We start from the raw sequence: 23,768 nt of genomic DNA on the forward strand, positions 1-23,768 counted from the left end.
TAGTAGAAATCTATCTGCCCAATTTCATTTAATTCATCTCAATCTTCAAGGTAGCTTTGCGACTGCAAACTTGTCTTATTAACTGATTTGTCATTTTTGTAACTGAGATTGCTTAAACTGACCGAGTCGGGCTCTGGTTGGCGGGAGCCTGCGGCTTGTCGTCATAGTGCAGCTATTTTGGATATTGTTTAACATTCGTTGTATCCTGTAGCTGCCATGAGTCAGCCCTGATAGCTCAGTGGTAGTAGCGCTTGACTTGTAATCAAGAGGTCCGCGGTTCAATCCCGCGTCGGGGCAAGAATCCAAGGTTTTCTTTTTTTGCCCCCTCTCTTTTTTTTTTGAAGAGCATTTGAGATCGGCATCGCATATGTTCACATGGGACTTCTCTCGAACGCCAAACTTGCCGCTGTGCCACCCCGTGGTCTCTGGCTAAGCTCGGTGACCGGGACGACGGGGAGGAACTCTTACAAGTCTATGATGCTAAGACCCTCAAGCGAGGACACTTGATTTTCTCCAATGAAACACGCGACATTGCTCGAATTTCCTTGGCTTGTCCAAACCACGTGTATCGACGCGTACTGATTGGAGCGTCCACCACCTCCCCATCGCGTTTATTCTGTCGATCTGTTCGCAAATGACAGGCTAGTCGACATTCTGGAGTTTCATGGAACTCATACCCTGGATAGGAGGTGTCCGATGTATTTCCACACAGGCATTAATTTGCCATTGTATTACCGTACGGGTTCAGTATGTAATGGCGTAATGTAAACTCATACCGACACCAGTACGGTTCTCAACTACGCTCGTGAAGATATCCAGAACCCCTTTAAGGGACCACCGAGAGCCCGTTTCTACGGCGCTTCGATAGAGAAGTACACTATGAGGCGGTGAACTGGAGAATATATATATATATATATATATATATGGCCGCGATAACAACTTTGCTTTGGAAATGAACGCGACAGCCGTGTTTATCGCTCAGATTATGGCTCAATTCTTAACGCCCTTAGACTTGCGCTGAACCACGGGGTAATCAGGCCGCTGTTTCTTAAATCGAGATTTCTTGTCTGCGAGACCAAGTCGCGAACGTGTCAACCCGCAATCCTGGGTAGAAAAACAATCAGAATCCTGGACGCGGGACTGGGGCCTAGACTAAGAATAACAACAGCGTTCTGCCCGGGCCCTGCATCAAGCTTGTTTTACCACAGTGCTAAACTATCGACCTCCCGACAATAATCGTGGTAAAAGCACCTCCGCGCTTCCTCCTCTTCCAAAAACAGGCAGGTAGTTAACAGGATGCTAAGATTGGCAGAGTACGAAGTTGTACACACATACGTAGTTAGTCCGTCACAGCTGGAACTGGCATAGTATTTTAGAGCCAACCATCATGACACTGGCCTTGGCTTGTTTCATGCTCCCTTTAACGGCAGCTGAGGAGAGACGGAGGCGGTTGAGTAAGCTTCCTGTTCAGCGTTTCAACTTCGATAGTGCTGAGGTTCGTCAATGGCATCCAAACGAAATACCGAATAATGGGTGCCGTCTTGCCCGAGATTCGCAGGTATGGATTCAAATCGTTGCGAAGCTGAACACTCCTCTTGACTTCTGCTCGCGCAGGCATCAGCGACCAGTTACCCCTTTTCTCTCGAATGCAGCCCACGCACAAGGACCTGTCCGGGACAACCCGTCTGTGGAACATCTGATGTCAAGAGGAATTGAAGCCAATGAGCGTATTCAGAACTCTTCATCGGCGCATCATTGCCAATCAGCTTGTGAGGATCCTCCGCGGCTCTCACCAATGATGATCGCCACTTAATTGCCCCCCCCAATTACTCCGTACTCCGTACCTCAACTCGCCATCAATTCTGCACTGATCGGGATGCATTGGCATTATCTCCTTTCTCCGTCCTGCGTCCACCTCTCGTGGCCGTGTAACATCATTCTGCATCCTTGCAATAAATCCAGGCTTTGTGGAGCTGAATGGACGGGGTAAACCAAGGAGAGGGGAAAAGCTCCTTTGGGGAATGCTCGGTTAGCTCCTGAACTCTTTTCAGCCCCCCCCCCTGAACGCACTCTCTGACGTGGCAATCCCGAACCTCCCTTGAGACCAATAAATCCCACGATCTCCACGATCTCTCAGCCTTGAACGTGCAAAAAGGGCTAAGGCATTCATGGCCCTGTAACTCCGCATGCCCTTCCTTGGTCTCTTGCATAGCTAATGCAGCGCACGTTGAAGAGTAATACCCTGCGCACGGCTCTGACTGGCACCAAGGATATGCACGATGATTGACGACTTTTATGCTCCCGTGCATCGTCAGGCCTGTGTGAGAGTCCGTGGCCAAGGGCCCCCATCAGCATGAAGCGGCAAAATATCCCGACCGGATGGAGAACAGCCCAGATGCTGACCGATGCGAGGTCGTACTCGGCGCAGTGGCAACTTTTGATGTGGGTTTTCAATCGTTGTTTTTGCAGCCACTTACACACGGTGTTATCAGCCAGGCCGATGATGGATAACTCGGGGCGATCGCGGGACCTCCAGTGATGCACGATGATGTGTATTATTTCGTACATCCCCATAAGGCTAACCCCACACTTTTATGATCAAATTGCTACCCTGTTTGAGTGGTCCAGTTAACGTCTTGTGAAGGCGCCCGGCTTTGAGGACTCCCATCTCGTTCGATCTAAACTTCTGAAGTCCTTACTCCTCTCAAGATATTTACCTCCCTATCAATACTTTTAAACCAAACCATGGGCACCGATCCCATTGTGGACGACAGCATAGCCTCTACTTTCGCCACATGTCCGTTTCTCCGTGCTACAAGCATGGGAAAGAGTTGTTTGCTACCATTGCGCCCTGCAAAATTCGTATAATGATCAGTCGCTAATACGGACGTTCGCTGCCCCGTTTTTCCCCTCGGTGGCCTCTCCGTCAACCGCAGCAGCGCTGTGCCCCAAGCGTCTTCAGGGCTCACCCCAATCTCAAATCTACATATCGCTTGGCTTTTGCTTGCATTTTGGCCAGGGGAGGTTCACCGGTGTCACCGCTCCTGCTTCCCGGCATTTACTCACACCCATCCGCCGGCTTCTGCGGGCGGGTGTGCAATGTTTAAGCCGCAGACAATAGCACGTTTTTCATGGCATGCAGCGGCATGGGTGGGTATTCGCACGGTAGGTCCCGTATAGCAGATTCCCGGAGGCGGTGAAAGGTCCAGAGACTGATATTCGAGCACAAATATGGCCAGGCCGGCTGTCCCTCTTTTATTTGGCGGTACAATAGCGGCTCGGATTGTAGCAAATACTCTTTGGACGAAGGACATCTTTCCATTCTCTAGACAGGGAAGCCCCTGGTTTCTCGTGCAATAGTGTTCGTTTAATCATAGATAGTGTAATGGCCGGGAAGAGAAGAGGAGCTCCGTACTCCGTACATTATTCCACCGCCATCTGCAAATAGCCTTGGTTTGCCCTCCAGAGAAATCCGCAAATTGGGCGGTGATTCCGCACATGGAAAGTATTGCCGGGAAATCGCCAAATCACGTGATCAACCGTTCTCGGGAAAAACTTCCGTCTTCGAAGCTCCGTGTATCAGCAGCGACGGGGAAAAAAAAAATAATTCGGCGAACGAGCGAAAAAGAGTGCTACAGACAGCGCTGCTATTCCCCGCGCAGTAAACGGATACCGGTACCCATGGCCCCCTAGGGCCTCATCAGGAGGTATGGCTACTCCCCCCAAAAGAAATGAAAGTCAAAAAAAATTCAATATGGTGTCTCCATCGGTTAGTACTGACACCTCCCGTTTTCTCCCAGCTAAGCATGGACATCCACCGGTGTCGCTTCGTGCCATACAACCCGCAGGCGATCAACGCGCTCGCGTTCTCACACCCACCATCAACGGAGCTGCAAGGTCGTGGAGTCCCGACGTTGCGACTGGCGATTGGCCGTGCCAACGGTGACATCGAGCTCTGGAATCCAAGTAAAGGAACTTGGTTCCAAGAGACCATTCTGCGCGGTGGGAAGGACCGGAGCATCGAAGGTCTTGCGTGGACGGTTGACCCGAGCGAGAAGGATTCCGAGGGCAATGATCTCCCCGGTAAACTACGGCTCTTTAGCATCGGGTATTCCAGCGTTGTGACGGAATGGGACCTTGAGAAGGGTCGCCCGGCGAGACATTCGAGCGGGAATTATGGCGAAATTTGGTGTTTGGCAGCGCAGCTTAGATGGGAGTCGAGAAACAAGAAAAAAGATGGGAAACAGTTGCCTCCGGCGGAGGGAGAGTATATGGGACAGCATCTTGCAGTGGGATGTGCGGATGGGGCAATTGTAATATTGTCTACTGCTGATGGGGACCTTAAATATCTCCGCACGATGAGGCCTTCGACCAAAAAGTCGCGTGTTCTTAATATCACCTTTCAGAACCGGAATACCATCGTCGCCGCCTATGCCGATAGCTCCATTCGGATATTCGATATCCGCAGCGGCAAACTCCTTCGCACCGTCACTCTCGGGAAGGGACCAAACAAGGCAGTGAAAGAGCTTCTAGTCTGGTCCGTGAAATGCTTACCGGACGGAACAATTGTATCGGGCGATTCTGCTGGTGAAGTGCGTTTTTGGGACTCTAAGAATTATTCTTTAATTCAACGGATACAGAGCCATCAGGCAGACGTGCTTGACATCGCTGTTAGTGCGGACGGGGAATCGGTCGTCAGTGCTGGCGCAGATCAACGAACGGCCGTTTACAGACGGAAGGCTCCCGAGAAAGGAGCGAAAACTAGGCGCTGGGTTGAAGTCATGCACCGTCGATACCATACCCATGACGTCAAAGCACTCGCGGTCTACGAAACGAAGGACATCAGTGTTTTCGTCTCCGGAGGTATACACACCCAGTCCTGATTGACATAACCGATGGTATGGAATCTAATGTTTATATCTCTCTCCCAGGTCTGGACACCGTGCCGGTTGTGGTTCCGCTACGAAGTATCGGAAAGGAGCTACATAGAAAACTCCCGAGCCTTCCTCAATCACCACCCCTATCATCATCCCCATCATCGCGCCTGCTAATGGGCTGGTGGGATCGCGAAGTCAACATATGGCGTGTGTCCCAGCCGTCCAAATCGCTCGAATCCCAACAACACCGACTCGTTGCAAAAGTTCTCTTTCAGGTAAACAGCCACCATGGATGGAAAGCTTTTTTTTTTTTTGTGCAGTACTGACCGTATCTCAGGGTGAAGAGAATCTAACTTCTGCGGCCCTTTCATCCGATGGGAAACTTCTTGTGGCAGCCTCCGTCTCGCAAATCAAAGCTTTCTGCTTATCTCCCAGAGAAGACGGGGACAAACCAGGCCTCCAGGTCAATAAACTCGAGATTCCTTTCGAGATTTCAAAATGCGGAGCGAAGGAGATAGCGATTTCGCCAGATGGCAAATGGCTCTGCTTTGTACGATCAGATAACGTTATTTGTATGGCCAGGATCGACATCGATCCAGAAATCCCGGGCCGTCCTCAGATACTTCCTGGAATAAGCAAACTGCGTCGCGCACAGCGAAATGTGCAGCGTGGAAAACTACACCATGGATCCCTTGGTGCGTACGACCGGACAATACGGTGTATTGCCTTCTCCAGTGACAGTAATATTGTGGCATGCGGTGATCTTGCAGGCTTTGTGGATGCATGGGTGTTAGAAAACAAGTCAAACTTGTTGACAAACGGTCAAATTCCCGAAAAGGCTGCCGATTCTGAGCTATCTGATGATGATTCTTCCGACGAAGAGGCCGGCAGTACAAATACCTACGGCCAACGCTGGATTGTTCCTCGTTTTGACTCGCCTATACCCCGGCTTAAGTCGGGAGTCCTATTAATGACGTTCCGCCCTTCATATGGATCGCAGTCCAAACATCTCACAAATGGTGTCACATCCAACAGCTCTCCTTCTCACAACCTCTCCACCGGTGATGATAGATTAGTGGTTTTGACCACCGAACATCACATCTCCGAATTCAATGTACTCGAGGGCAAACTTACAGGTTGGTCTCGAAGAAACCCTAAATCATATCTACCAAAGGATTTCACTATCGTCAAGGACAGGGCTATGGGAGCACTTTGGGATAAAAAGGGGACCAGCGAACGTCTATGGTTATATGGACCGAGCTGGCTTTGGATGTTTGACTTAGCACAGGACTTCCCCGCCCCTGCGGAACCCGACAACGAAGAGAAAGCCGTTGCAGCATTAAATAACGATAGCACGACTGAGGCCTCCCCATCAAAGAAGCGAAAGAGAGGAGAGACCAAGGAGAGCAAAATAAGACAGCCCAACTCCGGCGCTGGAGATAGAGTGCCTTATTGGCAGGATAATATCGGCCTAGGAAGAAAAATGCGCAAGGTGATCGGGGACGATGGAGAAACAGCTCAGTGGATACCGATTGACCTGAAGAAGCCTGCCGACCCAGCCCAGATGGGTGACGAAGCAGCCGATCACTATGAGGAGCCTAGCAAATCCATCCTAGCCGAATTTCGGCGGGAGCCACAGGGCGATGGGCCGGGCTCGGAAGAGGAAAATGGTGAGTGGCAGCAGCAGCAGCAGCTTGATGAAGGAACGTCGGCCATTAGGCCCCAATCCTCCTCCAACTTGCCTAATGGTACGACCCCAACCCAAGTAGCTTTTGCAGTCGTTATCCCTACCAAAGCTAAACATGACGTCGTTCAAGAAGCATCCGAAGCGAACGACCATGATGTCGAAGGAACGACGGCGGACCTTCAAGTGCAGGAAGTACCCGGATCAGAGTCGAAAGCAGAGTCTAGAACGAAACATCGCCGCAGTCGTAACCCTCGCCGGTGGTGGCATACGTTCAAATATCGTGAGATACTCGGGATCGTGCCGTTGGGTCAAGGATTCACCGCTGGAGACGCGGTTGGGGCTTCATGGGCCAATGAGGGAATGGGGGGACTGGAGGTCGCAGTAGTTGAGCGGCCGATGTGGGATGTGGCGCTGCCTGGACGATATGTTAGAGACTACGAATGAGTGGCAGGAGGTTTCACCCATTTCCGGTGTCGACGGGTGTTTGTACCCATAATCCTTCCTTATCTACCTCCAGAGGGCACTGCTATCTTCGAATCCTCGGATCCTTTTGTTCCCGACTGGCTCTCATTGCGCATGGCGTTTCCTCGATAGGCAAAATGGGTCGGTTTGAGTGTTTCTTGGATGTCGGAAAACTACATGTATCTAGACATCTATATCTAGTTTTCCAAGATCCGAAATTTAATGCAGCCTTTCTGAGCATTGCTTGTTTCAACCTCGTGCCAAAACATACACAGGATGAACAGTCCTAGAATTGTTCGAATATCACACAGGTTTTGCAAATGAAATTAAACATTCCGCAGCACCCATTGCTTAAAAAGTGTAGCTACTCTCGCAGCCACCACCAAACTTACCGGCTTTGACAAAGTTCTAGATATTTCAAATACCCCTTATCGGCTATCTCTCTCTCTCCCCTCCTCTCTCTCGTGGGGAACGGAACTTAAATGATGATCAGAAGCTCCAAGTCAAGCGTCCAGAGTTACCTGGCAAGCTATCCCGACAAGTGATATATATCCGATTATTCTTGCCTGATATTGATATCCTCAAGGGCTGGTCATATCGGCAAGCATCGCTCTGCACTGATAGTTGAGAATGAAAGGGCCGCTTTCTACCATCTTCCCTCTGTTTTTTAGGATGAAGGTGTTTTCAGTAAAACAGCGAAGTCAAAAAAGTTATCAGGGATTGGGTCTTTATGTGCTCCCTTGGGTACATTTTTCATGGATGCGAAAAAACTTCTGCTCCCAACATGGCTGGCTACTTCAGAGAAGGGAAGAAAAAAAAAAAAGGAAAGGAAGAATACAAGATCTAGATCTGCTATGCTGGACGAAGTTATGCAATATTTATTAGAAACCAAATGTTGCGAAGACATTCCTTTGCAAAAAAAAAAAAAAAAAGAAGTCCATAAGTGCTGATTCTGACCATACCCGTTCAAAGAATATGCAAAAGAACCGCAGGTTTCTTCTAGGGTGGAGCCACGCAAAATAAGCTTGGCCGTCAAGAATGAGGGAGATGGCTAATTTAACATCCATATAAGTGGAGAAAGGAGATTTACTTCGGTTTTTTTTTTTTAAAAAAAAAAAAAATTATTTTATTGAGAACGCATCTCACTACACGCTGGTAGCTTATCCCTACGGACGGAGGAAGATCAGAGTTCTAGGTTGTAAAAGTCGGTCTTCAAATACTTGCATGGAGGGATCAGTATAGTTCAAATCCTTCAATCCAGAACTACCCTGAGAGGTCGGTATGGCAGCCCTAAACTAAGCACAGACACCTCCCTTTTGTGGACATCCAATCCATTTATCTCATCCTCCCCAAGAACTTTTTTTCAGAAAAGACAAAGACATCATGAGGCCAAGATAGACTAGATTAGGCTCACTGGGATGACTGCGAAAATACTGGCTTCATTCATGGGAAGATGTAAATACGTTTATGACTGTAGTACTCGTATAATAATCACGAATAGGCCATGATTTCATAAAAGGAAGAGGGCAAAAGGGAGGCAATACTTCACCAAAAAAGAAAAAGGTAAAATGATCGGTAGGGAATTGGGAGGGAGGGGGAAAAAAGGAAAACGGCGAGGATTCAAACAGAGTTATCGGCGCGCACATATATTACCCGCAAAAGCTTAAACTGTCGTCCGTTCCCCGCTCCTATGGCGACAAGGCCAAGCTGCTGCAGCAAAAAATGGAATAATTGCCCCCAGTGTTGAGAATATTAATAGTAACAAAAGAAATATATGCAGCGTAAATGCAGTTAGATAAACAAGAACAAAATTTTTTGAAGAGGACTGTTGGTATAGGTGCGTATATCAAAAAAATAAATTAAAAAAAAAGAAAAAGGAAGAGATGAAAAAGGTTAAGAAGAATGTGAATGCATCCGGCACGGTACTATGATCCCCACGTTAAAAACAACGCCTAGTATTTGACTCCCCCATTCGTCTGGACTGAGGCCATCAACGCCGGCAGAAATGTAAACAATATAAATAATATTTCCAAAGTCGCACCCAGAAATAGGTGGGTTTCCAGTGGATAAGAAGGGTTCATCAAGGTAAGAGGTAGGAAGAGTTCAAGCATCAGCGGGTGTGCTGGAGAGTTGAAAAAAAAAAAAAAAAAAAGGTAACGTTCCGTGGCAATCGTATGAATCGTACGGTAGACATTTTACATGTCGTCAGGGAGATAATGGGAGCCATGAAGAGCAATGGCTATCACGATGTGTTACCGGTTCTCCCTTGACCTATCCGAGCGTGATCGCCTCGTCTCACCGGCTGGGCTAACCCACTCAACGGTACCATCAGCCGCGGTGACAGGAATCTTGATTTCGTCGGACCGGGAGTTGGCTGCACTGTTCGGGAGAAGGTTGTTGATCTCAGAAGCGAGGGCCTGGACCATGTAGCCACGCAGCTCACGCTCCTCGCGTTCGTCTTCCTTCATTAATCTTCGTCGTTCTTCTTTCGATAGATTTTCTCTTCGCATTCGTCGAATTTCATGTATAATCCATAATAGAACTTCTTCCGGTGCCCGTGTCCGACTCAGGCCATGCTTTGCCGGGTTGCGAACGTATCTTCGGGTAACATCGGTCGCTCCGTCGTTTGAAAAGGCGATGCAGTACGCCATTTTCCGGTTCCAGCCTATTTATTGACTCTTGTCAGCCATACATATCGAATTATGCTCTTTATCTACAAAGGAAAACGTACCTTCTGTATAAAGACGAGGATTGTCCCATGCCTCTTCACAGACGTCGACATGGATCCACCGTCGCTGATGCTCGGAATATACTTCGGTCCAAACATAGTCCTCTGAATTCCAGACCCATCTAACACGCCCACCCACAGCTCTACATAGCATACTGAAGCAGTTGGCCCATTCGCCAACCCGTCCTCGCCTCGACTGTAATAGCGCCCAGACGTCCGAGTATCGCGGAAACCGTTCATAGGCACCACAATTTGGTTCCGAACATTGATACAGCTCGACTCTGGTAGCGCCACGGGCTGTCTCATCGGGTGTTGGTGGCGTCATGCCCTGTGCGATTGTTGGGCTGTAGCATGCGGAGCAAGGAGGATTATTAACAAACTGGAAAAACGAGCGCTTGAACCATCTGCCAACAATGAAAGTTAGGACTTGTTGTGGAAAAGAAAAGAAAAGAAAAGAAAAAGTTCTTGTGCATAAAGATAAGACGAAAAGTTACCTTAAGAGGGCTCTGATGACACAGTCCTGATATCCCCACGCGGGCTTAACGTTTTCACCTATACTAGCGGCCTCTGCCTGTAATATTTGTGATTCCTCCTCCGCTTCTGCATAGAGACGATCCAAGGGAATCAGGGCGAGGGCTTCGTCGAGTAAACCGGGGTTTTCGTATTTTACTGGAGTGACGGATAGGACATGGAGAAGATTTCTGAGTTTGATGGACGAAGGATCTTGTGGAGGCGACGGTACGATGGGGAAACTTCGAATGTTGGAATAGGAGGGTGGCTGGTACTGAGGGCGAGGCGAGGAGGGCTGGGTCGGGTGAAGTGAGGACGAGGGAGCAGGAGATGTGGATTGCGACCTTGAGCGCGCCTGCAGGGTGTTTAGCCGTCTCGTTCGAAGCAGCTGCTCAAACTGTTTTGTGAGTTCGTTGGCGTCGATCGAGGATCCAGGGCCTCGGACGACCCTGTGAGGGTGACGATCCGCCATTCCAACAAGAGGAGAGGTGGGAGGAGGAGGCTGGTCGTCTAAGAGAGGAATGACTCTCAGGACCGATCAGTCTGCCACCGTCGTGAGTGGGTGACACCCTTCTTCTTCAAGTTCTGATGTGATGTTCGGATGAGGCTGGACGAAAGGACCGGGAAGAAGTGGTCTAGTTGAGTGTGGAGGGTCGGGCGGTGAGAGGAACAAGAAGAGGAGGAACAACGACGACGACGACGACGACGACGACGATGATGCAGATGCAGATGGGCAGAGGTTGACAATGGACGATGAGATGGAAGAATATGTGAGATTAGGAAGTATGGCTTGAGAGAATGCGCAGTCGCAAGTCGGGATGCACAGCCAACCTGCAAGTCGGCGCTAGTGGAGTATTAATGGCGAGGACCAAAAAGCATATAAAGGGAGAGAAAAAAGAGAGAGAACGACAAGAAGAAGACTAGAGAGGCAGACCGGAGAGAGAAGAAGAAAGGGAAGAGAGAGATGAGAGAGAGGGAGAGAGTGAGAAAGGGAAAAAAAGAAGCGTGGAAAAAAAAATCGGCCTACGTGGATGGTGGAAGCGAGGCTCCGATCGGGGGGAGAAGAGGAGGGAATGGGATGGTTCGTTGAAGATGACAGTGGAGGGAGGTTGACGTTTGACCATACGAATGATCACTGTTACTTACACGTCCCGGGGGTGAAGATTGTTACCGTTCTCGGCGTACCTTTCGCTGGTTCCCATGAGGCAAAAAATACCCAAGCTGCAGGGCTAGCTAGGACGAGCCAAGGCCCGTCTGAAATGGGAATACACCCGCCAAGCTGTCCCTCGGTAACGACATTACGCATCGATACCCGCCTGCTGACCCGCCCCGCGACCGCAGCAACAAGCGCACGACGGGCGGCGCATACGGGGTAATACCGACGATACCAGGCTGGCGGTTGCGTAACAAAACGGCGGGAGTGACGAATTCCCCAAAGGCGACTAAAACAAGAAAGGAAAGGCAAAGGCGCGAGTTCTTGGCGGTGCGTCGTCAGCCTTTTTGTCATCTTTTTTTCGCTTCTTCCACCAATAACGCCGCCTTTGCGCTGCCCGCCGCCTCCGCGCTTGGCCGGCTGCTTGGTTGCTTGTTGCTGCTTGTTGCTGCTGCTGCTGCCCGTGGCTTGCGCTGGGAAATCCCATCTCGTCGTCCCGCTTCCTCCACGAATACATATGTGCATACATTTCATACTGTACACACACATACGTGATAAGAGCGGGTATGGAGTACGGAGTAACTGACTACGCAATGCTATCGAACTGTTCATCGCAACGCGTCCCGTAAACTCTCTCGCTCTCTCTCTCTCTCTTCCCCCCAGGCGGAATTTGCCCCCCCCCAAAGTCCTTCTTGCGTAACTTCACACGACCCGTAAGACACCGAAAATGTACTGGCGATCGAGCGTTCCTTTTTCGTGCTCTGTGGCCAATCGCGATTCAAACTAGCCTGTTGGTGCCCTCGTCTGGCGGGATGAAAAAGGGTTTTCTGCCTCTCGTCCACATGGATCGTGTGTCAATCCGCGTCTTGACAACGGACCGCCGGATGATTCATCCTCTCTCCCCGCAATGGTCCTCCCTTCTACATAACATACGGAGTACGGAGTACTATTTACATTTGATTCATCCGTTGGCTGCCCTGTAGCCCACGGAACCCTAGCGTCTGATCTTTTTCTTTTTTTCCTTTATCCTGCTGCCGTGTGTATGCTCACGCGGCTGCCAGACGCAGAGACGATCATTGAAGGGAAAAAAACCTTTTTAGGGAAAAAAACAAAAAAAAAAAAAAGTGGAGAACTTCTTCTTTCGTCTGCTGCTCGAGGTCAATGCTTGCGAAGTGCACCTCGCGTCTGACGTGGGTTTGCTTCTTCACCCTGCCGCCGCCGGTTGCGTGCCCACGATGCCGCGCTCGCTGGCAGCCAGTGTGGGAAGCTGGGGGTTGAATAGTGCTGATTACGCAGGACCGCGTGGCCTGGAGAGCAGCCGCGGCCAATCTACTCGCTCGTCCGTTGGGGACGAGCGTCAGGTTGGAAACATGTTTTCCTTTGCAAGCAACCGACGGGGCGGACCCAAGATATCCCCTTGGCGTGATGCTCACCAATGTTGAAACGGTGGAGGAGGAATGGGATGATGATAGCTGTTGGACCGTTGGTTCAAGGATCCTCTCACTCAAAACCCTTCCCCCCAAATGCAGCCCCATGTGAGCATTCTCCCGGGGGGTGGCCTTGGTGGCCTTTTGCTCTCCTGGCAGCTGGCGTTGATGACACAGCAGAGGTGCTCGGACTTGAACGTTGTTTTGTTCCGTCACAGCCTCCAGACAAGCCACCACAGCGGGCGATTACGTGGCTCTGTTCTGGGCCTCGCCGACGATCGCCCCAGAAATAGTGCCGGCCTAGGCTTGTTTGGGGCTAGCAGAAGCTTAACTAAGATATCTGCACCGGGGCGGAAATTAGACCGACGCCCAGAATTTCCCGACGTCAAACCCCCATTTCAAACAGGATCGACCCCCAGGTCAGTTGCCCAACAGTCTTAACTGGGGGGGGCCGCGAAAGCTTGGACTATGTTTGTACGGAGCATATGGGTATGCATGGACAATGGAGTCCTCACGTACTCACGTACTCCGTGCGCATACTAGTTGAAAGAATCGAGAACTGACGTCAAAACACCGCTTTCGCGGCGACTGCAAGAGGTCAACCCTATGGCGACATGGTATGAAAACTCCCGTCGAAGCTTTCTGAGGGCTGATCGTGGTTCTGGGCGTCCCGCGTCTAAACTCTCTTTCTCTGTTGGCGATGATATGCCCTCCGTTCCGTGCATACAGGCCGACCTGCCTGCTGCCTGCAGGGTTCCATTTTTTTTCTTTTTTCCATTTTTTTTTTTTCCTTTTTTGGTTTGTTTCCGGGAAGCCGCGCATGTCATGAGCGACCTGCCACTGCCGAAACAACCGTACCTTCTGCTTGGATGCTGGTTTGTTAGCATTTTTTGCCTCCGATGTCATGGATGTACCTGCCTATTAGGTACGCTCAACCACCCCGCCGGGATCGTCGCGAACATGGTTTTTCTGATTCCGGAAGGCGGGACACGGATGCTCGCTCCATGCTGGCGAACACACAAAATCCCCTTCGCCCGTTCCATCGACGTTGCTCAGTCAGGACTTCTGTTCTGCATCGAGCACGCGTCTCCCCGTATAGGTAACAGGTAGTGTACGGACTGTTTATCCCCGCCGGCCCAGAGTGCTTAGGCAGCTTGATGAGAAACTGCATGCCCAACATACGCGCCATCACCCCCGGCCCTCTGCCCTGGCTTTCGAGGCAGCACAGAGTATTACCTGCTATACTTTTGAATAGCCTTGGCTTCTAGCATTACGTTGATAGCACGCGCGGCCCGCCCCGGCCCCCGGCATTCTCCCTCGTTTTGAAGTGATCTTTTCATCCTCCCAGCCCCGGGGCCGTTTGCAGCAAAAAATGCTCGCTTTTCGCATGCGCGTGTCCTGCGGATAGCGGAGGCTTTTTTTCGGAGGTTCGAGGAAGTGGGACCACGCTGGATACGCGCAAGTCGGCCACTTCCCGGTGATTGCATTGTCAAGGGGTCGATGACATGGGGAATCCTCCATATCTCACGTGGTTTATCTGGAGAAATACGCGACATCTCCGGAGTGGGAAAATATATATATATATATGTATATATCTATCTATCTATCTATATTAACAATAAAATAAAGATCGGGCTGGACTGTTCCGGGATTCCGTTCTCCCTGGAGTTACGGCCGAGAGGGCAATACAGTAGGTAAGGAATGGATTTCCGTGTTCAGACCGTATTTGGAGGGGGATTACGTGTCGTCCCGGGGGTGGGGGAGTAAATAACGTAGATGTTTTCATTCCCTTTACGATGCGCCCTTCTGGCTGGGTGGGTTAACATGGGTAGAACAATTTTTGGGGGGGAGAGGTTCTTTTCTTTGGGTACGGTTTGTAGTGCGAAAAGCCTGCCTGACGTTCTGGGAAGGAATATGTAGGTGTCGACATGGTCACGTAAATGGTAGATAGAAGGCCCAAGTCCAGTCGTCAAATATCGGAAGAAGGGCGAAAAAAGCACCTCGTTGCAATAGACAAGGGGACACAACCGTGATGAACGGACTTTTAATTTCGGCGGATTATTCTACACCCTAGCCTACCTACTGCATCAATGCCCCTTAGCCTCGTGAGCTTTGAAGAACAAAACCGCCTAGCCCGACACAATCGTGAGATGAAATCATCGTTAGTTTCTTACAAACAACAGGCCCCTAAATCACTGCCCGGGAGACTGAGACCAGCATGGTTGCACCCTTTCACAGCACCGCGAAAGCGGAGACGTAGCTCACAGAGCTATCCGTGACCGAGATACAATCCGAACTCCTCTCATACCGCACGAAATTGAACGCTCCTCGCATCAGATGCGTCTGCGCCTCATCACCAGCTTTGATATCCAGATCCTTCATATTCTCCTTGTCCTTACCCAGGACGAACTCGATCGCCGCCATGATGACTCCGATAGGGTGTCTTCCGCAGATCGTGTTTCCCGTGCTCTTGAGCGCGTCGAGGAAGGTCTGCGTCTGGCCCGACGCGATGGCCGACATGCACGCGATGTCGCAGGCGGAGATACTCTCGTGGATGCTAGGCACACCTGCGCCCTTTGGTAGCGGGTCGCCCGCACGCAGATACCGGCCCTTCGACATGCCGCTGATCTGGGGTCTCGCGGCGCCGAGCTTTAAGGCCTCCGACGGCTGAGGTAGAGCCGCGTAGGACAAGGGGAGAACTGGTCCCGGCGCCGGAGCGTCCGGGACGTAGTACGCGTAGGCGAACCGCAGACCCCAGTGGCAGAAATCCGAGGAGACGATGAAGGCGTTTTCCGGGTTTGCTAGGTACGGGGCTAGGATGCGGCCGAAGGCTTGTTCGGTGGGGGCGGATGTGCTGCCTACCATCATGGGCACGAGCTTGGGGTAGGACGCTGCTGGCTCGCCTGGGTACAGCCGTTGGAGCAAGTAGTGGATGTACGGAAGATGGAGCTCCAGGCTGTGCTCGGCTTCGTCAATGGCTTGGTTCATGGTGGTAAAGCGAACGGTGCCATTTTCCGTCCGGGTCGACAGTTCATCGATTATTTCTCTATCAAGAGGAAGTGGTTCTTGCGAGAGCGGGGTCGAGTAGGATGACAGCTCCGGCAACGCAATCTTGGAGAACGGGTGGTGATGAGAGGGTCCAAGGAGGAAGATGCGTTTCCTTTAAACATGACGCTTCAGGTGTTAGCAAGGATACTAACTTTTTTTTTCCTTTTCCCTTTTTTTTTTTCTTTTTCTTTTCCCTCGGTGGTTTGGGGGGAGAGGAGAAACGTTGTCTGGGATGGACACACTTACGCCTTGGATAGATCGAGGGATTTGTAGGCGAAAGCTGCACAGGGGCCAGAGTAGGCGTATCCGGCATGTCTGGCAAGTGGATAAGTGATCAGCGCTTAAAGATATCTACAGCATATCTGGAAGAAGCTCACGGAGCAATGATGATCCTGGCACCAGCTACCGGTAGACTCCCTATCCCTTCAATCTCGTTCGGGACTCGGTTCATCCATTCGTCCAGTTGACGCGTCAACGTCGCAGCATTGTCGGAGTACCAAGAGCCTGCATGGGTGGCCTCTCGAGAAGGCATCGTTTCAATGTTAGGCGGGTGAAATCGGACTGCTTCTCGAGAAAATCTTTGCTGGCGTGTCAATGTTGGGGATGGATAATAGGTATAGGTTGAGGGAACTTGGAAAGCTTCCAAAGTCGCTTGCCAACTTTAACCTAATGGTGGAGTAAAGCATGCAGTTGGCGGGGTAAGAGTGACGTTCGCTCGGCATGCCGAAACTCGAGAGCCCAGCCCGGCATGCCGAGAGAGATGGCAGTGGAGAAGACCATCAAGTTAGAAGACCCTCATTGTTCGTGTCAAGCCAAGTTATGGAAGTACGATATTCCTCGGGACGGAGGGTGATACAGTATGTCATCCCTCGATGGCTGCGTCTCGGAGGAAAAACAAGAGTCTCCACTCGCGCAGCTTTCTCTCGAAATTGTCGATCACTTTTGTTTGATGATCCCTGGTTGCGGCCGCGGTTAAAGGTCACGTGGGATCGTGCAATCGCTGCCTTCGTTCGGATTTAATACCGTAATTTTACACTTCATCTAGACTATTTTGGTTTAGGTTCGGATACGACGGAGGCGTTTTGTCCAATTAAAACTGATGGATTTCGAGTCATTACGGCAATTTGTATCGTCGCGTCCGAGACGCGCTTTTGCGTCTTCGTCTTGCTCTGCCTGTTTCTCCACGAGACACCACCGACTAACATCCCAATTGTATCAGTATACCCGCTGCCTTTTCTTATTTGGCGTTAGAGCAGTTTTCATACATCTCGAATTGACAATTTTCTTTTCTTTTTCGTGTTTGATATTTCCCAATTGAAGCGATTAAGCTACGATGACATTAAAGCGCAAGGCTTCGTTCACGATCACGACGTCTCCTCGAACGGCGTCGACTTATAATAATCCTACATCTCCGATTTCATGTCTGCTCGGAGACGTAATAACTATGGACGAACCCCCCAAACACCTTAACAGCCGCACACGGAAGCGGTACAAACAGGACCGTCCAGATGAACAGTCCATATATGGTATTACGTTCTTCAGCATCATGTTAGGCTCTCTACACGGACAGCAAGCTTACCGGCGTCAACAGATAAAACCCTTCGTTGGCTCTTCTCAGCACAGAAGAAGCAGCGTGACCGGGACGAGCCATCAGCATCCTCCATGTCCAACGAGGTCTGCATTGAGGATGCGCTGCCCCTTCCGTCCATTCCCGACCCCAACCAACAGACCCTAGGGAGGTTCTTTCAGCGTATTCAACGTCCCTCCCAAATGTCGCCGCATTGCCTTTCAAATAACACGTCGACGCAAACCTTCATCTCTCAACCTGGCGCCATGAACTCCATGGGCCAAGTGAACCCGACCATGTATAATGCCAATTCTGGCAGCATGGATATCGACACGGACATGACGATGGAAATAGACTCTGGCAATGATTCCGTGACGTCGAGTCTGGCCGGTGAAAAGAGATGGGTCGGTGGTATCGGTTGGATATGAAATAATTTACACACTTTTCCTTTTTTTTTTTTTTTTTTTTGGCCCATTCTCCCTATTTTTCGATTGTATTATGTTCATGCGCAGCATTTCTTCCATGGCGTTCCGGATCTGTTGATCTCTCCCCTGCGATCACTTGTGGGATGGTACCAAACCTATTCTTTTCCCTTGTTTTACTTTCGGCTATGCTATGATCTAGCCGGAAGGCTTGGACCAAAAACTGGCGGACGGGCGCCGGCTTGGTCTCCCGGCGTGCAAGCCGGGGGGGCTATTTCCATATTCGAATCGAGTTCCACACTCTGTTAACGCGTGTGTGTTTCCTGGCATATGTGGTCCCGCTGGGTGGGTGCTCACGGGCCTTTGCTGGAGGATTTGGGCGTGCGGGTTGTGAGTGCCAAGGGTATGGCAACGGGAGTTTATGACAATGGCCAGTTTATCGCCGTGTAAACTATATATCAGGCGTAATTATATTGCAGAATAACACGAGCAGTGTTTAACACAGTCCTGATCGCTGGCTTTTGTAATGACGACATGGCTGAAACACAGTCTTGGCAGTAGGAGAACGTTTCATGTGAAGCATTCCGGACGGCCAGAGCGAGCCGTCAGGGAGAATTTCTCTTTCGAAGATCGAGCGTGAACTGAGTCGTCCTCCTCGATATCATCTCGACGCGTCTAGCGATATGGGTAGGTGGTCTGCCCTGGTGGCCTGAGGATTGAGATGGGGACGATTATCCCCGACATTAAATTTAGCTCAGCTAAAGTTTTGAACACCCAGTCCCTGAGATGAACTGAACCTCAAAGTCATCCAAGCTCCCTATTTCGCAACCCGTTTACTCTCCTAAATCGCGGGGCCTTACAGCACAACCTGCCGCAGTTTCGCTTTGCGTGCCCTTATTAATAACAATTTTTTGGAATTTGATGCCGAACCAGGTAAATAACTACGTTTCCCCAAACTGAGACCATTGTTACGTTGCGGGTTCTGGGGTCCATCATGATCGCACCGACACCGCAAACCGCCTAGAACGAACGGACAAAGACGAAGTCAGGGTCAATAAGGCTCTAGCATTATTTTCCAATAAATTCCTATTTTCCCTCTCCACTTCCTCCTTTGCATGCGTCCCCGACACCCGTTCCCGTGCCCACCATGCCGAGCAGCAACTTCGAAAAGTCCGTCAAGGGCGCTACGAAACCGAAAGTCAGTTGTTCCTAGTCATCCAGATTCCCGTGCCAATTGGCCCAGAAAGTGTAGCTAACTCATTTGAGCTTTGACTACGGAATAGCTTGCTGCTCCCAAATCGAAGTATATTGAGCATATCCTCACTGCCACGTACAGCGATGCTGGAGTGGCGGAGATCCTTCGATCGCTATCGCTCCGCCTGCGGGACTCAGCATGGACGATTGTATTCAAAGCCCTTATCGTGATACACATGATGATACGGGAAGGATCGCCCGGAGCAGCCTTGAAATATCTTTCGCAGCATCCACAAAAAATCGCTATTACTAGTATCTCCGATGGTGGGTGATTTTCGCTTTCTCCGCAATTATTATTGAGGCACAAGGGCGTGGCAGCTGCCTCGCAGTGCTTGATGGTACACACTATCTTGAAGCCGGATGTACTGACGTGTTTCTCTATCAAGTGCAAATTCAAGGTGGCAACATCTGGCGATACTCCGAGTACCTCATCGCACGATCCCTGGCGTTCGCCGATACGAAAACAGATTATGTTCGTGGTGGGCAAGGCAGATTAAAGAAATTGACCGTGGAAAAGGGTCTTCTGAGAGAAACTGAGATCGTTCAGAAGCAGATAAGAGCGCTGTTGAAATGCGATGTATGGAAGAACTTCATTATGAGTGGCGTCAGGGCTATGGCTAACTGTGCACACTATCCAATAGCTTTTAAGTGATGAGCCTGAGAACGAAATATCCCTCACTGCATTTCGACTCATAACGCTTGATTTGTTAACCTTATACTCCGTGATGAATGAGGGGACGATCAACGTGCTAGGTTGGTGACCCGCAGCTGAAATATCCGAGGCAGATCGCTTATCATTTACATTAGAGCATTATTTTGAGATGTCGAGACCAGATAGCGAGCGCGCTCTGCGGGTATATAAATCATTCAGCTCGCTAACCGAGGACGTCGTGAGATTTTTACGTGTGGCAAGGCAATATGAGAACGCAACCCGTCTGGAAATTCCCAACCTAAAACACGCTTCAACGGACCTTGCCAAGCTTCTGGAAGATGACTTAAACGACCCCGATTTTGCCGCCAGGCGTAAAGAATACCGTGCCCAGAAGTATGGAAAGAAAGAAGCGCAGGAAGACCAAAAGAAAGCTACTTCCAGCCAGCCAGCCAAATCCCAGCCCATTAAGACGAATACACAATCTCAACCGGCCAAAGCTCCTGCCCCGGATCTAATTGATTTCTTTGATTCTATCGAGCAAAATCAGCAGCCTATGAACTATCAATCCACACCACAGCAGTTCAATATGCCAAACCCACAAATACAAGCATTTCAAGCAACCGGTTTTCCGCAGCAGCAAATGGGCTTCGCACCGCAGCAAACGGGGTTCCAGCAAGCTTCACCTACTGGGTTCGGATTGCAGCAGCAGACTCCCGCAACAAGCTCGGCAGGGCAGGGTGGCAATCCGTTCGCGCAGTTCGCATCTCAACCCCAGCAGCAGCTACAGCCACTGCAGCCAAGTCATACCGGTGCTGGCTTTGGAGGATATACTCCGCAACCCCAGTCACAAGGCCCTGCTCAACCTCAGATGAACAACTTTCAGCCCTCATTATCGAGCATTCCTCAGAATGGAGTACCTCCATTTCAACAGCCCATGCAAACGGGATCACCACGGCCTAATAATCCCTTCCGACAATCAATGCTCATCCCTACTTCTTCGCCCTTCAACTCAAACTCTCAACCCGCTGCAGCTCCGTTAACCCGTCAACCCACGAATCCATTCGCTAAGCATCGCCTTTCTCAGATGCCCCTTGGTGCGGAGATCACACGTCCATCAACCTCACCCGGAATTCCGCCTCAAGACCAGACCTATCTACAGCCCCTACGGCCGCAGCGAACAGGAAACAATCCCTTCGCGCGGAACACTCCGTCACCGAATCAAAATTTGCAAGTCCCTGCCGCTGCTCCACTCCGGCCCAACCCAACCGGGAGTACGAATCCTTTCCGCCAGAGTGCATTCATTAATCAGCAAACAGGCCAGCCCTGGCAGGTTGGTGTGCCACAAGGGACAATGGGCGGTCTTGAGAACCTTCCAACGGTCCCTGTATTCCCACGACCGGGACAGACAACCTAGCATAGTCTTTTCTTCTATTTCTTTCCCTCCTACCTTCTAAGCCGCTGATTTGTACTGTCAGAATTAGTCAAGAACCTAGACCTATCAAGTCTCTGGTCCCATTTTATCTATGTGCGTATGTCCTGGGGACTAGCTTCATTTCTAGCCTTACTTTCCTGCTCGTCGGCTGTTGCTTATACACCTCATCTGCTCGTCTTTATGGTGCATTTTCTTTATCCTTACTTCTCTGTGGTACTCGCGAGATGGCGCTCTGCATTCTCCTCACATCGTGTTTTTAGTTAGCCAGCAAACTTCTTTCCCAGCGCAAGGATATCTTTCAGCTTGACTGGATGATAAGAAATGGTGTAGCAGATACAGCATATTGGATTTCGCATGACTACGTCATTTATGGTGGGTTCACTTTGGAATAAGCGCTAGGTCATCATTTTATTACCTCCCCCCCTTTTCCAGGGAAATAAGGGAATTTACCTGTCACCAATATGTTAATCAAGCTTATTATTTTGCAGAAATACTTGCTAATGTAGGGGTTTGGGCTCTTGGTCCTCGTGACATACTAGCACACGAAGGTCAGTACCTACATCATAGCTGCCCTAGCTTTACATCAGCCTTTTATAGCAAAAGAAGTAGTATCAAGCAATGAGGACTTCTCATGAATCTGTCGGGAAATTCCAGGGTTCATGACGGGAGCTCTCCAGCTTTATAAATGCCCCATACATATTCATTGTGACAGATAGTTAACAGGAGGCAAGTTCTAATTGATTCTAGAGAGCTTAGTTATAATGTTCAAAAATTTGAATCCGGGGTACCCCTTCATTTCTATGCACTGCAGCCGAGAGCCCAAAGGGGTTTTCTGTCTGACGTTGTAGGTGATTTCGATAAGCATGATTTTCATTTGGCGAAGCTAGACCCTCGATGGTGGCTTGTAGGACAAAGAGCATAGCTGCACCAGAGCGGGGAAGATGATTGATATTAGGCCTGCTATGCATATGTATGATGCATAGGTACCCCATGAAATGTGAGGATATATAGAAAAGAGCATCCGTGTGCAACACTATCGAAGGTCAAATCATTGTTATAAAAAAAGGTTACATATGAGAAAGGTGAATAAGCACCCCAACACCGTTGCCTCTCTCAAGCATGAGTTGTCCATCGAGATGTACACGAGAATTACAGCACAAAGAGGCTTTGCTGGGGGAAGTTTGGCCTTTTCTTCCTTCACACTCACTGCATTCAGAAGTGATCACTCGCTGATCAAAGTACCGTCTAAATTTAGGTACTCAAAGTATCCTTTGGAAGCCGAAAACTCCAATCCACAAATTCAAAAAGAATGTTAAATACCTAATAGATCCCTCAGATAGGTCGTGGAATAAAGGAGGAACGGTTGGGTCCTTGCAAGGCAGGAAGATCGATGCAGGGTACATATCCTTAAACCATCTCAGGGTCGGCTTTCGGGCGCCTGGAATTGGCCCACGGCAAGGGTCCGACGGGATATCTAACGAAGCTGTTTTCCTCTGTCGCAATTCCCGCAACGGCATTATACCACGCTAGAAAAGCTGCAAGAAGCCCAAAAAAGCCTCCAGCCTTAGTCAGTGGCGTGTTAACCTTTCCTGGGGAGGTCTCTTGAAAGTGAGCCACTGCGAGCATGAGGAAAGCGAGGTCCAGCGTTAAGAAGAGCAAGATGAACGCCCAGTTGGTTTTGAACGTAAAAATAAGCATGATTGTGGTGAAGATAAACCACCCCTAGAAGCAAAGGATCGCTTGCTGTTAGTGCGATGGGCCCACTTTGAATATCAAAATACGGGAGGCTGAAATGTTCCGTACCGCAAGCCAGAAACCAACCGTACTGTTCAGCCCAGACGCGCCGTCCACTTCTGTGACGCTCGACATGATCTCGAAACCGCCTGGGGTAAAGATGATCGCATAGGAAATCCAGAAGCCTCCGTATGACGATAAAGCGGTGGCACCAAATGTGTTACCAACAGCCATTTCCCTAGGTATCACGTTGCGCAATCAGATAACTGGGCGACAATACGCGCATTATTGAGGAAGATTAATTGCTTACCACATGCCCGCCAACAATTGAACAAGCCCACCATATCCAAATGCAGATGCGACAACAATATTTGGGGCAGTTGTACCGCGAGCTTGCATGTTGATAAGGCTAAGCACAAAGGTTGTGAGAGCAAAAGCGGACAGACCGAGGGGAGCAGGATTGGCGAATTGGCGCGGAGCTGCGGCCTGGGCTACGCTGGGCTGAAACGAATTGGCGAAGGATTTAAGCTGCTGTCTTCTGCCTGCAAATGGGCCGTAGCCGTAGCGAGCGGCTGCTTCGGCTACCTGGCGTTCGTCCCTGGACATGGCATGTGGCTCGTCATCGCTGCTCGTGGGGAGCGAGGACTTGGTGCCCGGGTTGTAGATGACGTCTCTGTCGGCCTCAGCAGACATGTTTCTGAATATCGCTGCGATCGAAGATTAAGTAGAGGAATAATAATAATGGAAAAGGTTGGTGCTCTTCTGGGGATCGATTTTTGTGTGCTGGGGCTAGACACGTGGGAAGTTGTTGCAAA

General features: G+C 50.1%; 9 protein-coding genes and 1 non-coding gene across 10 annotated transcripts; 5 read left to right on the forward strand and 5 right to left on the reverse strand.

Annotated features, from left to right (window-relative positions):
- The first annotated feature begins 224 nt into the window (after positions 1-224).
- CIMG_15076 lies at positions 225-297 on the forward strand. Its single transcript has one exon. It is a non-coding gene; the product is annotated as a tRNA-Thr (tRNA).
- A 1,178-nt stretch (positions 298-1,475) lies between these two features.
- On the reverse strand, positions 1,476-3,314 carry CIMG_13273 (uncharacterized protein; the record flags this gene model as incomplete). Its single annotated transcript, XM_001240900.2, has 6 exons — positions 1,476-1,602; positions 1,845-2,012; positions 2,071-2,317; positions 2,478-2,589; positions 2,700-2,982; positions 3,067-3,314. 6 exons carry the CDS (start codon positions 3,312-3,314, stop codon positions 1,476-1,478), a joined length of 1,185 nt encoding a protein of 394 aa, XP_001240901.2.
- CIMG_08063 (small nucleolar ribonucleoprotein complex subunit) lies at positions 2,250-7,087 on the forward strand. Its single transcript, XM_001240899.2, has 4 exons — positions 2,250-4,863; positions 4,932-5,152; positions 5,215-6,625; positions 6,695-7,087. The coding sequence occupies exons 1-4, from the start codon at positions 3,732-3,734 to the stop codon at positions 7,006-7,008; spliced, it is 3,078 nt and encodes a 1,025-aa protein (XP_001240900.2). The 5' UTR covers positions 2,250-3,731; the 3' UTR covers positions 7,009-7,087.
- A 1,381-nt stretch (positions 7,088-8,468) lies between these two features.
- On the reverse strand, positions 8,469-10,736 carry CIMG_08062 (protein png1; the record flags this gene model as incomplete). Its single annotated transcript, XM_001240898.2, has 3 exons — positions 8,469-9,691; positions 9,758-10,158; positions 10,249-10,736. 3 exons carry the CDS (start codon positions 10,734-10,736, stop codon positions 9,279-9,281), a joined length of 1,302 nt encoding a protein of 433 aa, XP_001240899.2. The 3' UTR covers positions 8,469-9,278.
- Positions 10,737-11,010: 274 nt separating this feature from the next.
- Positions 11,011-11,972, forward strand: CIMG_12080 (uncharacterized protein; the record flags this gene model as incomplete). Its single annotated transcript, XM_012358556.1, has 4 exons — positions 11,011-11,034; positions 11,163-11,345; positions 11,498-11,553; positions 11,606-11,972. 4 exons carry the CDS (start codon positions 11,011-11,013, stop codon positions 11,970-11,972), a joined length of 630 nt encoding a protein of 209 aa, XP_012213979.1.
- A 2,104-nt stretch (positions 11,973-14,076) lies between these two features.
- On the reverse strand, positions 14,077-14,400 carry CIMG_08061 (uncharacterized protein; the record flags this gene model as incomplete). The annotated part of the gene is made up of 1 exon (XM_001240897.1): positions 14,077-14,400. One exon carries the CDS (start codon positions 14,398-14,400, stop codon positions 14,077-14,079), a length of 324 nt encoding a protein of 107 aa, XP_001240898.1.
- Positions 14,401-14,866: 466 nt separating this feature from the next.
- Positions 14,867-16,543, reverse strand: CIMG_08060 (uncharacterized protein). Its single transcript, XM_001240896.2, has 3 exons — positions 16,270-16,543; positions 16,139-16,207; positions 14,867-16,004 (listed from the first exon to the last, which is right to left on the reverse strand). Exons 1-3 carry the CDS (start codon positions 16,422-16,424, stop codon positions 15,077-15,079), a joined length of 1,152 nt encoding a protein of 383 aa, XP_001240897.1. The 5' UTR covers positions 16,425-16,543; the 3' UTR covers positions 14,867-15,076.
- A 682-nt stretch (positions 16,544-17,225) lies between these two features.
- On the forward strand, positions 17,226-18,166 carry CIMG_08059 (uncharacterized protein; the record flags this gene model as incomplete). The annotated part of the gene is made up of 2 exons (XM_001240895.2): positions 17,226-17,418; positions 17,484-18,166. The coding sequence occupies 2 exons, from the start codon at positions 17,226-17,228 to the stop codon at positions 17,885-17,887; spliced, it is 597 nt and encodes a 198-aa protein (XP_001240896.1). The 3' UTR covers positions 17,888-18,166.
- A 406-nt stretch (positions 18,167-18,572) lies between these two features.
- Positions 18,573-21,710, forward strand: CIMG_08058 (ENTH domain-containing protein). Its single transcript, XM_001240894.2, has 5 exons — positions 18,573-19,079; positions 19,165-19,399; positions 19,522-19,712; positions 19,777-19,888; positions 19,943-21,710. The coding sequence occupies exons 1-5, from the start codon at positions 19,029-19,031 to the stop codon at positions 21,199-21,201; spliced, it is 1,848 nt and encodes a 615-aa protein (XP_001240895.1). The 5' UTR covers positions 18,573-19,028; the 3' UTR covers positions 21,202-21,710.
- Positions 21,711-22,328: 618 nt separating this feature from the next.
- On the reverse strand, positions 22,329-23,646 carry CIMG_08057 (GPR/FUN34 family protein; the record flags this gene model as incomplete). Its single annotated transcript, XM_001240893.2, has 3 exons — positions 22,329-22,941; positions 23,023-23,191; positions 23,264-23,646. 3 exons carry the CDS (start codon positions 23,644-23,646, stop codon positions 22,627-22,629), a joined length of 867 nt encoding a protein of 288 aa, XP_001240894.1. The 3' UTR covers positions 22,329-22,626.
- Between the last annotated feature and the right edge of the window lie 122 nt (positions 23,647-23,768).

This window comes from Coccidioides immitis, assembly GCF_000149335.2.
Source record: "Coccidioides immitis RS genomic scaffold supercont3.3, whole genome shotgun sequence".
Classification (NCBI taxonomy): Eukaryota; Fungi; Ascomycota; class Eurotiomycetes; order Onygenales; family Onygenaceae; genus Coccidioides; species Coccidioides immitis.